We start from the raw sequence: 13552 nt of genomic DNA, 5'->3' as shown, positions 1-13552 counted from the left end.
GAACATAGCTCACCCGGAATCCGGCCTCCGTATAGCAGAGGTTGGAGTAAGGGGACTGTAGTAGCGGTTCAGCCAAGGACTGTTCCATCCTTAAACATGTGCGCACCGCCTCAGATCCAACATGGTAAGTTTAAGCCGAGGAGCTACATCAGCAGGCGGAGGCTCCCCAGATACAAACCCATCCAGAAGAGATGCGAGACTCCTCGTCCCATCCACAGCAATGCCAGGCAAAGACCCGAGAGGGGACAACGTAGAGGTCCAGCCACCGAGTCAGCAATCATCGTAGTCAGCTATAGACACCTCAAGAGAATGAGGACAAGCAGAGGACAATGGGGCCTGTATCAGACCCCTGAGGAGGAGCACTGCAAGGAGATCAGGAGGTGGAGAGGCCCATGGGACTGACGTGTTACATGGAAACTTATATAAAACACGAACTCACAAACCAGCTGCTGAGATATAAGCCCATATATATATATATATATACACTCCAAATATAAGCCAATGAGGAGTCAGAATACATAACGGCACATATAACATATTACAGTAAAAGGAGGAAAAACACCCACAAAAGCACTCCATGTAGATATACATACGTGTTACACATACGCGTCATACATACGCGTCATACTCCGGACTCCATGACCCCAACATAACAGGAACCCCCAGATAATACCGGCCTGACCGTTAAATGATGGAGGACCACCGCAGGAGGAAGCAGAAGTACAGAGGAACGACCCGCTTCCTCACAACCACAGAGACCTCCCGGATAGAACTCGTCCGGTGTGAGTCGGACATTTCTCAGCAGCCTCTTAATAGGAGAAGATCAATGAAGATACAAAGCAGGAGAAGAGAAGGAGACGTCCGTTCCCCGGAGGACACCAAGTGAAAATGGCAGGTGTGAGGTGGGAGGGGTTACGTCCTTAAAGTGACAGGCTTTGAATTTGGTTGCCTAGTGTCCATTTCTCCTGGAGGCAGCAGCGTAACCCTATGTCTCAGAATTCTTCAGAGCTGTGTCCTTCGATGGACAATAGAGAAATATCTATGACAAGAGTTCTCAGAGACCTCCCGTGGTCGTAGAGCTGGAGAACGTTCTATCGCCAACAGTACCAAGGAACTGGATAGTGTCACATGCAGAGCCCAGTACCCAAAGGTCACATTCCGGGTCATCTTTACCCATCTTGTGCCATGGAACTGGACCCATAAAGTGTTCTGCAGCCAACAAGCCAGTACACTGGAGGTCTGGGGAGCCCAGTGCCAAAGGGTCACATTACAGGCGGCGTCCAGGTATGACCTCCATGGCAGCCAGTCAAGGATAAGTGTATACAGAGTGGAGCTCAGCAGCGTGGTGACTGAAGGAAAATTATTATCTTGATATTAAAGTTTAGTAACAATGGTCATAAAGATGCCGTAGCAAAAAAGTGAGACATGATGGGAGTAGAAGGGGTTATCATTGGCTTTTGTTTGCCAGTGTCCAATTTTTCTTGTAGGCGGCAGTATAACCCAGCTGTCTCTGAATGACTTCTAAACTGCTGTCCCCTATAAAAGGAGGGAAGGTCAGATATTGATGGGGGTGTAATCCACGTCTATGGAGTGTCCCCGTCTCCTGCTCTTACCTTCTCCTCAGTATCCTGTGCAGCCAGCTGGTACTTGCACCTCAGGGTGGCACACTCCTCTTTACCCCGCAACACTTCCTCTGAAAGTTTGTCGCACTCCACCTTCATCTTCTCCACTCGTTGTCGCTCCGATTTCCCCAGAGACTTGGTGTCGATAAGCTCGGCCTGCAACCAAAGAAGAAAGATCAGCTCCAAAACAAAAGCTTCACGTCCAGTGCGGGTGCAGAGCCGGCCAGGGAGGTAGATCTGGTGTCCAGGACGGCAATCTCTCCTTCCCAGGCAATATGGAGGATGTTATGGCCATGCACAGCACTTCAATACACGAGTTGCTGTACAGAGAGTGTGAACGAGCCCTTAGCCCTCGGTCACACCGGAACGTCTTGTGGCGGGTTCTACGCTCGACGAACGCTCTACAAAACGCTCAAACATATAAATCGCGTTGCATTCAATGGTCTGGTTCCCACCTCGGCGTATTTCCGCCCGTCCCTAACGCGCTACAAAACGGCCCGCGCCTGAGAAGGTGCCGGTACTACTTTGGGCCGTTTTGTTGCGCGTTTCCATTGGGATACAGCCAAGTAGCCTTCGGAAACGCGCGACGTTCACGCAACTTTTTTTTACCGCGAATTGCGGTAAAAAAATGAGCGACAGACGCGCATATGCAATACGCCTAGGTGTGAACGAGACCTCAGAGGGAAGCTTGCTGCATCTTTTGTCTGTTTTGGTAAAAACATGTTACATTATAGTCTATGGCAAACCATGGAAAACGCACTTAAAGTGCAATAAGCGTTTTATTTGGTGCGTTTTTCAAGTCACGTGTCCATGTTTCCCAAATCGTTTCCAAACATGTAAGATAGAAATGACGTGTAAAACGCTGCTCATAGTGCATTACGTTTCAACACAACACATTATAAATGGGCTAAAGACACATCGAGGAGAAATTCGAGCAGACTGGAGCAGGCGGAATTTGGAGCGGTTGCCCGTGGCAACCAATCAGCCTCTAGCTTTCATTTTCAAAATACAAGATAAAGAGAGAAGCTGATTGGCCCTTATGGGCAACCACTCCAGATTCTGTCTGCTCCAGTTTAGATAATTCCCCCATTATTCTCTAACACGATGGGGTGAGCAGGCCCAAAATGTCAAACTATCCGTCACTGACCATTCCATACTCCCTGACTGCACCATGCTGCAACTGTGTGTCCGGCACTCCATATACACCCCTGACACCCGGCCAGCAACCTGAGGGCCACACGTGGCCCTCTGGTACCTGTTATGTGGCTCTTTGCAGACCCACAACAAATCAAATAGGTCTATGGCTCCCAACCAATATGGTGACAGGGGTGTAGATGGGTTTACAAGGTATCTGTAAGTCGCTCAGCCTAGACAAGCATGCAGCAAGTAAAAGGAGGAGCGAGGTTACTGAAAGCTTGTTCGGGGTATTCAATCCAAAGACAAATCTGCAGATTGATTTCAATGCAATAAATGTGACGAATATATAACAGAGGGTGAGAAAGACTTTCAGGATAACAGGAGACATGTTAGCAATGGCCAATCATTCTGCTGACCTTCAGGCTGCGGATGTGACCCTCCAGCTCTTCTCTTTCTTGCCTGAAGTGTGCCAGCATTTCCTGCATGTTGCGCTCGTGTTTGCTCTTCGCAGTCTGAGCCGCGGAGCGCAGATCTGTCACCTCCCGCTGATGTACATCCCGTTCCATCTTTAGCTGTCTGCCTGCTGAATTCAGCTCTTCCCGAGCAAACTCGGCCTGTTTCTGGGCCTCACAAAGGTTTCTCCGGAGCTCTTTGTTGCCCTTCTCCTCCTGTGCCAGTCGCCTGCTCAGCTCAGCCCTCGCAGCGCTCAGATCTCGGACAGCTTCCTGAAGTTCTAGTACTTGGTCGTTGGTCTTCTCCTGGGCCCGGCCAGTGGACAATAACTCTTCCTGAAGCCTCTCCCGGTCCTCCTGGAGCTGTTGCTGGACTTCCACCTGTCTCTGGAACTCTCCTACAGTTCAAATGAAGAAGAGTGAAGAGTGAAGCAAACTGTACACAGGATACAACCAGAATACCACCAGGATACAGCCAGGATACAACCAGGATATCACCAGGATACAGCCAGGTACAACCAGGATACAAACAGGATACAAACACGATACAGCCAGGATATCGCCAGGATACCGCCAGGATAGGATACAGCCAGGATCCAGCCAGGATACAGCCCGGTACAACCAGGATACAAACAGGATACAAACACGATACAGCCAGGATATCGCCAGGATACCGCCAGGATAGGATACAGCCAGGATCCAGCCAGGATACAGCCCGGTACAACCAGGATACAAACAGGATACAAACACGATACAGCCAGGATATCGCCAGGATACCGCCAGGATAGGATACAGCCAGGATCCAGCCAGGATACAGCCCGGTACAACCAGGATACAAACAGGATACAAACACGATACAGCCAGGATATCGCCAGGATACCGCCAGGATAGGATACAGCCAGGATCCAGCCAGGATACAGCCCGGTACAACCAGGATACAAACAGGATACAAACACGATACAGCCAGGATATCGCCAGGATACCGCCAGGATAGGATACAGCCAGGATCCAGCCAGGATACAGCCCGGTACAACCAGGATACAAACAGGATACAAACACGATACAGCCAGGATATCGCCAGGATACCGCCAGGATAGGATACAGCCAGGATCCAGCCAGGATACAGCCCGGTACAACCAGGATACAAACAGGATACAAACACGATACAGCCAGGATATCGCCAGGATACCGCCAGGATAGGATACAGCCAGGATCCAGCCAGGATACAGCCCGGTACAACCAGGATACAAACAGGATACAAACACGATACAGCCAGGATATCGCCAGGATACCGCCAGGATAGGATACAGCCAGGATCCAGCCAGGATACAGCCCGGTACAACCAGGATACAAACAGGATACAAACACGATACAGCCAGGATATCGCCAGGATACCGCCAGGATAGGATACAGCCAGGATCCAGCCAGGATACAGCCCGGTACAACCAGGATACAAACAGGATACAAACACGATACAGCCAGGATATCGCCAGGATACCGCCAGGATAGGATACAGCCAGGATCCAGCCAGGATACAGCCCGGTACAACCAGGATACAAACAGGATACAAACACGATACAGCCAGGATATCGCCAGGATACCGCCAGGATAGGATACAGCCAGGATCCAGCCAGGATACAGCCCGGTACAACCAGGATACAAACAGGATACAAACACGATACAGCCAGGATATCGCCAGGATACCGCCAGGATAGGATACAGCCAGGATCCAGCCAGGATACAGCCCGGTACAACCAGGATACAAACAGGATACAAACACGATACAGCCAGGATATCGCCAGGATACCGCCAGGATAGGATACAGCCAGGATCCAGCCAGGATACAGCCCGGTACAACCAGGATACAAACAGGATACAAACACGATACAGCCAGGATATCGCCAGGATACCGCCAGGATAGGATACAGCCAGGATCCAGCCAGGATACAGCCCGGTACAACCAGGATACAAACAGGATACAAACACGATACAGCCAGGATATCGCCAGGATACCGCCAGGATAGGATACAGCCAGGATCCAGCCAGGATACAGCCCGGTACAACCAGGATACAAACAGGATACAAACACGATACAGCCAGGATATCGCCAGGATACCGCCAGGATAGGATACAGCCAGGATCCAGCCAGGATACAGCCCGGTACAACCAGGATACAAACAGGATACAAACACGATACAGCCAGGATATCGCCAGGATACCGCCAGGATAGGATACAGCCAGGATCCAGCCAGGATACAGCCCGGTACAACCAGGATACAAACAGGATACAAACACGATACAGCCAGGATATCGCCAGGATACCGCCAGGATAGGATACAGCCAGGATCCAGCCAGGATACAGCCCGGTACAACCAGGATACAAACAGGATACAAACACGATACAGCCAGGATATCGCCAGGATACCGCCAGGATAGGATACAGCCAGGATCCAGCCAGGATACAGCCCGGTACAACCAGGATACAAACAGGATACAAACACGATACAGCCAGGATATCGCCAGGATACCGCCAGGATAGGATACAGCCAGGATCCAGCCAGGATACAGCCCGGTACAACCAGGATACAAACAGGATACAAACACGATACAGCCAGGATATCGCCAGGATACCGCCAGGATAGGATACAGCCAGGATCCAGCCAGGATACAGCCCGGTACAACCAGGATACAAACAGGATACAAACACGATACAGCCAGGATATCGCCAGGATACCGCCAGGATAGGATACAGCCAGGATCCAGCCAGGATACAGCCCGGTACAACCAGGATACAAACAGGATACAAACACGATACAGCCAGGATATCGCCAGGATACCGCCAGGATAGGATACAGCCAGGATCCAGCCAGGATACAGCCCGGTACAACCAGGATACAAACAGGATACAAACACGATACAGCCAGGATATCGCCAGGATACCGCCAGGATAGGATACAGCCAGGATCCAGCCAGGATACAGCCCGGTACAACCAGGATACAAACAGGATACAAACACGATACAGCCAGGATATCGCCAGGATACCGCCAGGATAGGATACAGCCAGGATCCAGCCAGGATACAGCCCGGTACAACCAGGATACAAACAGGATACAAACACGATACAGCCAGGATATCGCCAGGATACCGCCAGGATAGGATACAGCCAGGATCCAGCCAGGATACAGCCCGGTACAACCAGGATACAAACAGGATACAAACACGATACAGCCAGGATATCGCCAGGATACCGCCAGGATAGGATACAGCCAGGATCCAGCCAGGATACAGCCCGGTACAACCAGGATACAAACAGGATACAAACACGATACAGCCAGGATATCGCCAGGATACCGCCAGGATAGGATACAGCCAGGATCCAGCCAGGATACAGCCCGGTACAACCAGGATACAAACAGGATACAAACACGATACAGCCAGGATATCGCCAGGATACCGCCAGGATAGGATACAGCCAGGATCCAGCCAGGATACAGCCCGGTACAACCAGGATACAAACAGGATACAAACACGATACAGCCAGGATATCGCCAGGATACCGCCAGGATAGGATACAGCCAGGATCCAGCCAGGATACAGCCCGGTACAACCAGGATACAAACAGGATACAAACACGATACAGCCAGGATATCGCCAGGATACCGCCAGGATAGGATACAGCCAGGATCCAGCCAGGATACAGCCCGGTACAACCAGGATACAAACAGGATACAAACACGATACAGCCAGGATACAGCCAGGATACAGCCAGGATACCGCCCAGCAGGACAGTTAGATTTACCAGAAGAAAACACGTCCAATCTTCTGAGGACACTCAGCAGAAACTGAGGCGTGATGGTTGGGAGCGGGTTTATATTATGTTAGGCCAACAGCTCTTTTGCTGCCAGTGTCCATTTCTCCTGTGGGTGGCAGTATAACCCAGCAGTCTAAGAATTCCGGTGTCCCTCAATGGACGATAAAGAAAAGCGGTTTTCTAAAAATGTCAATATACCCCAAAAACACAACATAGTTACATAGTATTTGAGGTTGAATAAAGACATAAGTCCATCAAGTCCAACCTATTGCATGTGAACATGCTAACAAACCTCAGACTATGAATTGGAGGGCTAGAGAGACTAGGGGGAGAATGTCTGATGACATCGCTCCCTCGGCACCCTGTGACCAAGAAGTGGCAGGATACAATTTTTTTATATTTATCAAGAATGTAAGATTATTTTGTTGCATTTTCAGCTCGGAGTCATGTTGTGGAGCCATTTACATTACATTGTCGCCCTGATGAAGGGATCCCGTGCGGTCCCGAAACGTCGATATTTTGAACATGACAATTGACGATTGGTCCGATTAAATGGACATCGAAACATATTTACTGAGTGCTGCTGATTTCTGCTTTCTACCGCTTGTTGGTTGCACGGTGCCCGTCACTGCGAGCATCACTACAAGTACTTGGGCCGGGAGCGCTGTGAGGAGTGCAGAGTGACTTTCTATGTTGTGGAGCCACACATGACAGTGTGCATAGTTATCGGACTGACGTATAACACGCATGTACACCATAAGATGCATCGTTACCCTGAAGACGTCCAGCCAGCTCTTGCGATTCCCCCAGTTCCCTCTCCAGGTCCAGTTGCTGTTCCTGGGCCTCAGTCAGTCGTACTTGCTTCAAATGTAATTCCTCCTCCTGCTGCGCCCGTTTGGCCAGCACCTCCGCCAACTCCTTACGGAGACTTTCTGCCTGCTGTATGGTGGCCTGGAGCTGACACTTCAAGTCGTCCTTCTCCTTCGTCACCTGAAAGGACAAGCCATGGAATGTTTCTCAGTAATGACGCAGACCATTCGAAGGAACGTACGCAACAATTCATAGCGAGTTCACATAAGCCGTCATCATTTATTCTACAGTATTTATTGATGAGACTCCCAAATCTTTACATGCTCGGTGTTCTCTATTTCTAAGTGTCATACATTGTTCCGAGGATACCATCAATGAGACACAGAAACAGACTTTGTTTTAGCGAGAGACGGACACAGGACTGCTACATAGAACACATTGCCCTATGATTGGCACGCACTGCGCCAAGTTATGATACAAAGTTGTTTCCATGAAATGTCCGGAGACACACACAGATCTTGGGAACAGTAGAACAGTAGAAAGGCGTCATGGCGCACTCACCGGTCGGCGTGTAAAACAACGCGTCTCACGCTAAGGACAATGACAGAGGTTTGGATACACGTCTTCTGCAGAGGATGTGTAAGCCGCACTGCCGCGCCAAGGCACCTCTTATAGTGCGGTCCTAACTCTAAACTATGAGAGTCTCCATCTTGGAGCACATGGGGGCAGAAGATTTCAAATTGGGTGCAGGTTTGTCAGGAGGACGCCCCGCCTCCTTAAAGGTACAGAAACACACAAGGGATCCCGCACATCCCATTGGCAGCTGAGAAACCCCATGCGTCGCTGCACCAAATCGGTAAAGCAAAACAAACGACAAACGCACTCAACAATTTGTTACCAGTTATACAGTAAGGTGCACACGAAATGGGCTTTGAACAGTAGAACAGTAGAAAGGCGTCATGGCGCACTCACCGGCCGGCATGTAAAACAACTTGTCTCACCACTAAGGACAATGACGGAGGTTTGGATACACGTCTTCTGCAAAGGATGTGTAAGCCGCACTGCCGCGCCAAGGCACCTCTTATAGTGCGGTCCTAACTCTAAACTATGAGAGTCTCCATCTTGGAGCACATGGGGCAGAAGATATCAAATTGGGTGCAGGCTTGTCAGGAGGACGCCCCGCCTCCTTAAAGGTACAGAAACACACAAGGGATCCCGCACATCCCATTGGCAGCTGAGAAACCCCATGCGTCGCTGCACCAAATCGGTAAAGCAAAACAAACGACAAACGCACTCAACAATTTGTTACCAGTTATACAGTAAGGTGCACACGAAATGGGCTTTGAACAGTAGAACAGTAGAAAGGCGTCATGGCGCACTCACCGGCCGGCATGTAAAACAACTTGTCTCACCACTAAGGACAATGACGGAGGTTTGGATACACGTCTTCTGCAAAGGATGTGTAAGCCGCACTGCCGCGCCAAGGCACCTCTTATAGTGCGGTCCTAACGCTAAACTATGAGAGTCTCCATTCGTGTGCACCTTACTGTACAACTGGTAACAAATTGTTGAGTGCGTTTGTCGTTTGTTTTGCTTTACACACAGATCTTGTTCTCCATCTTTCTCCTTACCGTCTTGGGTTACGGTTATATGTATATAATATTACGCTGCTACTCAGAAATAATTATTGCAGCTGCTATCGGAAGACTGGAGAACATCACTTGTGCTGCAATGTGGGAGTCTGGAAAGTCATGACTTATCAGTGGCCCCTGAGGGCCAGGGTTAGAAAGCATAAAGTGCATGCCATGAAGGAACAGCAATCACACCTGACCTGTGTACAGCGCTCGCTTGTCACTTTCACCGTCTCTTCTTTCTTCTCCATTTCACGGTCCAACTTTTTATACTTCAGCTTCCAGTGTCTGAGGCTCTCCTGAGCTTTGGACTTCAGATCTTCTTTCTTCTTCTCGGCCTCCAGACGCTGAGCATCTACCTGCTGCAGTTCAGCCAGGATCCGCTCAGCCTCCTGGGTGGCCTCCTCCAGCTGCTGGCCTAGCTCAGAATTGTGGCTCTCGGTCTGTCTCCTTTCCCTCTCACAGGTCTCGTAGCGGCTCTGGATGTCCTTCAGCTGCTCCAACATACGCAGCTGCTGTCGCTCTCTCTTGTCCATGTCTGCCATCAGAATCTAGGAGATAACACACCATCATAGAGCAGAAAACCTTTGCCAGCTTGCCTTGTGTTAGGGTAACTTTCTACCTCCTGGACCACCATCCCTTCTCATCTAAACATGAGCCATCCATCAAGCAGGAGGAATCAGCTGCCATCAGGTCCTCCTCCCCCCCCCATCAGGTCCTCCTTCCCCCCTCAGGTCCTCCTTCCCCCCTCAGGTCCTCCTTCCCCCCTCAGGTCCTCCTTCCCCCCTCAGGTCCTCCTTCCCCCCTCAGGTCCTCCTTCCCCCCTCAGGTCCTCCTTCCCCCCTCAGGTCCTCCTTCCCCCCTCAGGTCCTCCTTCCCCCCTCAGGTCCTCCTTCCCCCCTCAGGTCCTCCTTCCCCCCTCAGGTCCTCCTTCCCCCCTCAGGTCCTCCTTCCCCCCTCAGGTCCTCCTTCCCCCCTCAGGTCCTCCTTCCCCCCTCAGGTCCTCCTTCCCCCCTCAGGTCCTCCTTCCCCCCTCAGGTCCTCCTTCCCCCCTCAGGTCCTCCTTCCCCCCTCAGGTCCTCCTTCCCCCCTCAGGTCCTCCTTCCCCCCTCAGGTCCTCCTTCCCCCCTCAGGTCCTCCTTCCCCCCTCAGGTCCTCCTTCCCCCCTCAGGTCCTCCTTCCCCCCTCAGGTCCTCCTTCCCCCCTCAGGTCCTCCTTCCCCCCTCAGGTCCTCCTTCCCCCCTCAGGTCCTCCTTCCCCCCTCAGGTCCTCCTTCCCCCCTCAGGTCCTCCTTCCCCCCTCAGGTCCTCCTTCCCCCCTCAGGTCCTCCTTCCCCCCTCAGGTCCTCCTTCCCCCCTCAGGTCCTCCTTCCCCCCTCAGGTCCTCCTTCCCCCCTCAGGTCCTCCTTCCCCCCTCAGGTCCTCCTTCCCCCCTCAGGTCCTCCTTCCCCCCTCAGGTCCTCCTTCCCCCCTCAGGTCCTCCTTCCCCCCTCAGGTCCTCCTTCCCCCCTCAGGTCCTCCTTCCCCCCTCAGGTCCTCCTTCCCCCCTCAGGTCCTCCTTCCCCCCTCAGGTCCTCCTTCCCCCCTCAGGTCCTCCTTCCCCCCTCAGGTCCTCCTTCCCCCCTCAGGTCCTCCTTCCCCCCTCAGGTCCTCCTTCCCCCCTCAGGTCCTCCTTCCCCCCTCAGGTCCTCCTTCCCCCCTCAGGTCCTCCTTCCCCCCTCAGGTCCTCCTTCCCCCATCAGGTCCTCCTTCCCCCATCTCAGGCTAATTACAAGAATCAAACATCTGATACCAGCAGAAGATATGAAGAATGTGTCAGATTGGATTACTGCAACTCCTTCTGCTCTGGGCTCCCCGAGATTGTACCGAGTATGGAATGCAGCAGCCGGGCTATTCAACCTCCAACCCCGTCAATGCCACATCACCCCAATTCTTCACCCCCTACACTGGCTTCCAAGTAAATGGCAGATATTCCTTAAAACTGGCCTAAAGTCCTAAATCCCTTGGGCCCCACCTATCTGAGAGAACGTCTGGGTGCCCCTTCTTCCAAACGTTCCATCGCTCCGCGGAGAAAGGAACATTACACGGCAAGTGGATCTCACGCATGCTACCATGCAACCCACAATATGGACCTCACTTCCATCCATTGTCCAGGAAGCCCCCTGAGACCCAAGACGCATTTACCCCGGCTTACAGCAACACCTAAAAAAACATTTTCTTAAAAGATCCCAACACCAAATTTGATGAGCGCTGCGAGTCCCGAGGAATAAAAAAACTGCTTTAGAAATATGATCATCATCTTGTCTGGGAGATGTTGAAAAGGAACCTATGAGGACAGATTTGGGAACTGCCATTGCGTCTTGTTTTTTAAATGGTACAATGCTGCCCCCCTAATTCTGATGTTTTCCAGGGGTTCAGAGGCCCCTTCATCAGGGCTTGAAACCTATGGGCAGTCTGTGGAGATGAATAGACACAGAGTCAGAGGTGCAGCCTGCTTGGCATGTACTAGATCAGGGACTCCTTAGTAAAACCTGGATCAGCATAACCGTCCTGGGGCCACAGCTTTAAAACAAGTGCACGATGGCAGGTCCTGGGGGGAGGAGTTCACAGAATGTTAACCAATCAGCAGGAAATTCAGGACACAACAGCAGAGAAACATTCCAGAGGAGATAAAAGGAGGAGAAGATGTTGTTATTCACATGAATCCCATTTCTGAAACATCTGATTTTCGGTCTAAGTAGCGGGAGGGCCTCTTGTTCTGGGAATGGTGGGGGAAGGGCTGTGTGTGGGTTTAAATGACCCCTGCTGGGGAGACTTCCCTTACTTCATTTCCCAGTGACACCTGAACAGGAAGTGAGGGGAAACCTTAACAGAGACCCTATTCCTGATGGTATCCTGAACTAATCTTTCGGTAGAAGATGATTATGACGGGTTCACCTCCAAGGAGAACGCCATCGCTTTTGGAATGACATTAGAACCGATTCCTATTGGTCCAGCACTATTGCTCATCTACCAGCAGACATTATACAACACAATGTATAGACGTGTACTAATGAATGACATGATACATGGAAGCTGCATGCCGGCTCGTCACAAACATGGCTTCCCGAAGATGTGTGCGGTCTGCAGACGCTCAGCGGAGGATCATCGGAGGAGGACTGGATTGATGGAAACAATGGCGGGGACAAGTTGTTCTAGCACACGCTAAGAGCGCCAGTTCAGTGGTGATGTATGAACGCTGCCACTCTCTGGCAGCCCTAAGCAATGCTTACTAGTCTACAGCGCAGAGATTTAGAACCTCCTTAAGTGATGTCCAATTGCTTTGTAGAGAGTGTAGAAGACTGCGAGACCTTCCGAGACACAGATCGCTACCGAGGATGTAAGTGACAAGCCACGGGCTGTACTGATAGAAGGACATCAAGTCATTAGTACAAGTCGGTGTCAGCAGAGGAACAAGCCGGGGAAGTAGCAGCTTCATCCTGAGCTCAGAGATGGGATTACTTTATTACAACCAGGGCAGAGACAAAAGGGGGGCAGGAGAGGCAGCTGCCCCGGGTGCAGCGTTGTCATGCAAGGAAAGTGGTGCTTGGCAAGCTGCATTCCTCATTATACGTGTGTCCGGACATTCGTTATACATCTGGGCACCTCGGTGCTTTTCACAATCAGTGCAAGGAGACTGACAGAGACCGAGAACACGCAGCTGAAGGGCCGCACAATGTCACTGCACATGTCTGGGTCCATGTGAAACCCCGGCGCGAAGACAAAACCTGTCAGGAGGCTGAGCGGGGTGGTGAAGAGAAGCAGCAGATTGATGAGCTGATCTCTCTGTCACTCTGCTCATCCCTCCCATCAGCATGTTCCTTGTTAGCACATGAGCACTGCGGCACAACTGGCTCCCTAACCGTTTTTTTTTCTCATGACTGGATTGCTTTACATCAACCGAATGAAGATGGGACATAAAGTGCACCTGTCTGCACCCATACATATACATTGTGTACACACATAGATACACTGTATACAGACACACACACACACACACTGTATACACACACATACACACACTGTATACACACACACACACACACACAC

At 51.2% G+C, this 13552-nt stretch overlaps 1 protein-coding gene across 1 annotated transcript in view; it reads right to left on the bottom strand.

Moving 5' to 3' along the window:
• Positions 1–992: 992 nt before the first annotated feature.
• LOC108803935 (centrosomal protein of 128 kDa-like) overlaps positions 993–13552 on the bottom strand; it is a gene marked incomplete at its 5' end in the record, with an annotated part of 12990 nt that continues 430 nt past the window's right edge. The window contains 5 exons of the mRNA XM_018575720.1: positions 993–1091; positions 1614–1778; positions 3176–3609; positions 7797–8013; positions 9665–10015. Coding sequence (XP_018431222.1) covers positions 993–1091; positions 1614–1778; positions 3176–3609; positions 7797–8013; positions 9665–10015 — 1266 coding nt within the window. The remainder of the gene's footprint in view (positions 1092–1613; positions 1779–3175; positions 3610–7796; positions 8014–9664; positions 10016–13552) is intronic.

This window comes from Nanorana parkeri, unplaced genomic scaffold, assembly GCF_000935625.1.
Source record: "Nanorana parkeri isolate BGI_ZX_2015 unplaced genomic scaffold, ASM93562v1 scaffold4498, whole genome shotgun sequence".
Lineage (NCBI taxonomy): Eukaryota > Metazoa > Chordata > Amphibia > Anura > Dicroglossidae > Nanorana > Nanorana parkeri.
Note: the sequence above shows the minus strand (reverse complement) of the source record. Positions and strands in the feature narration are given on the sequence as shown.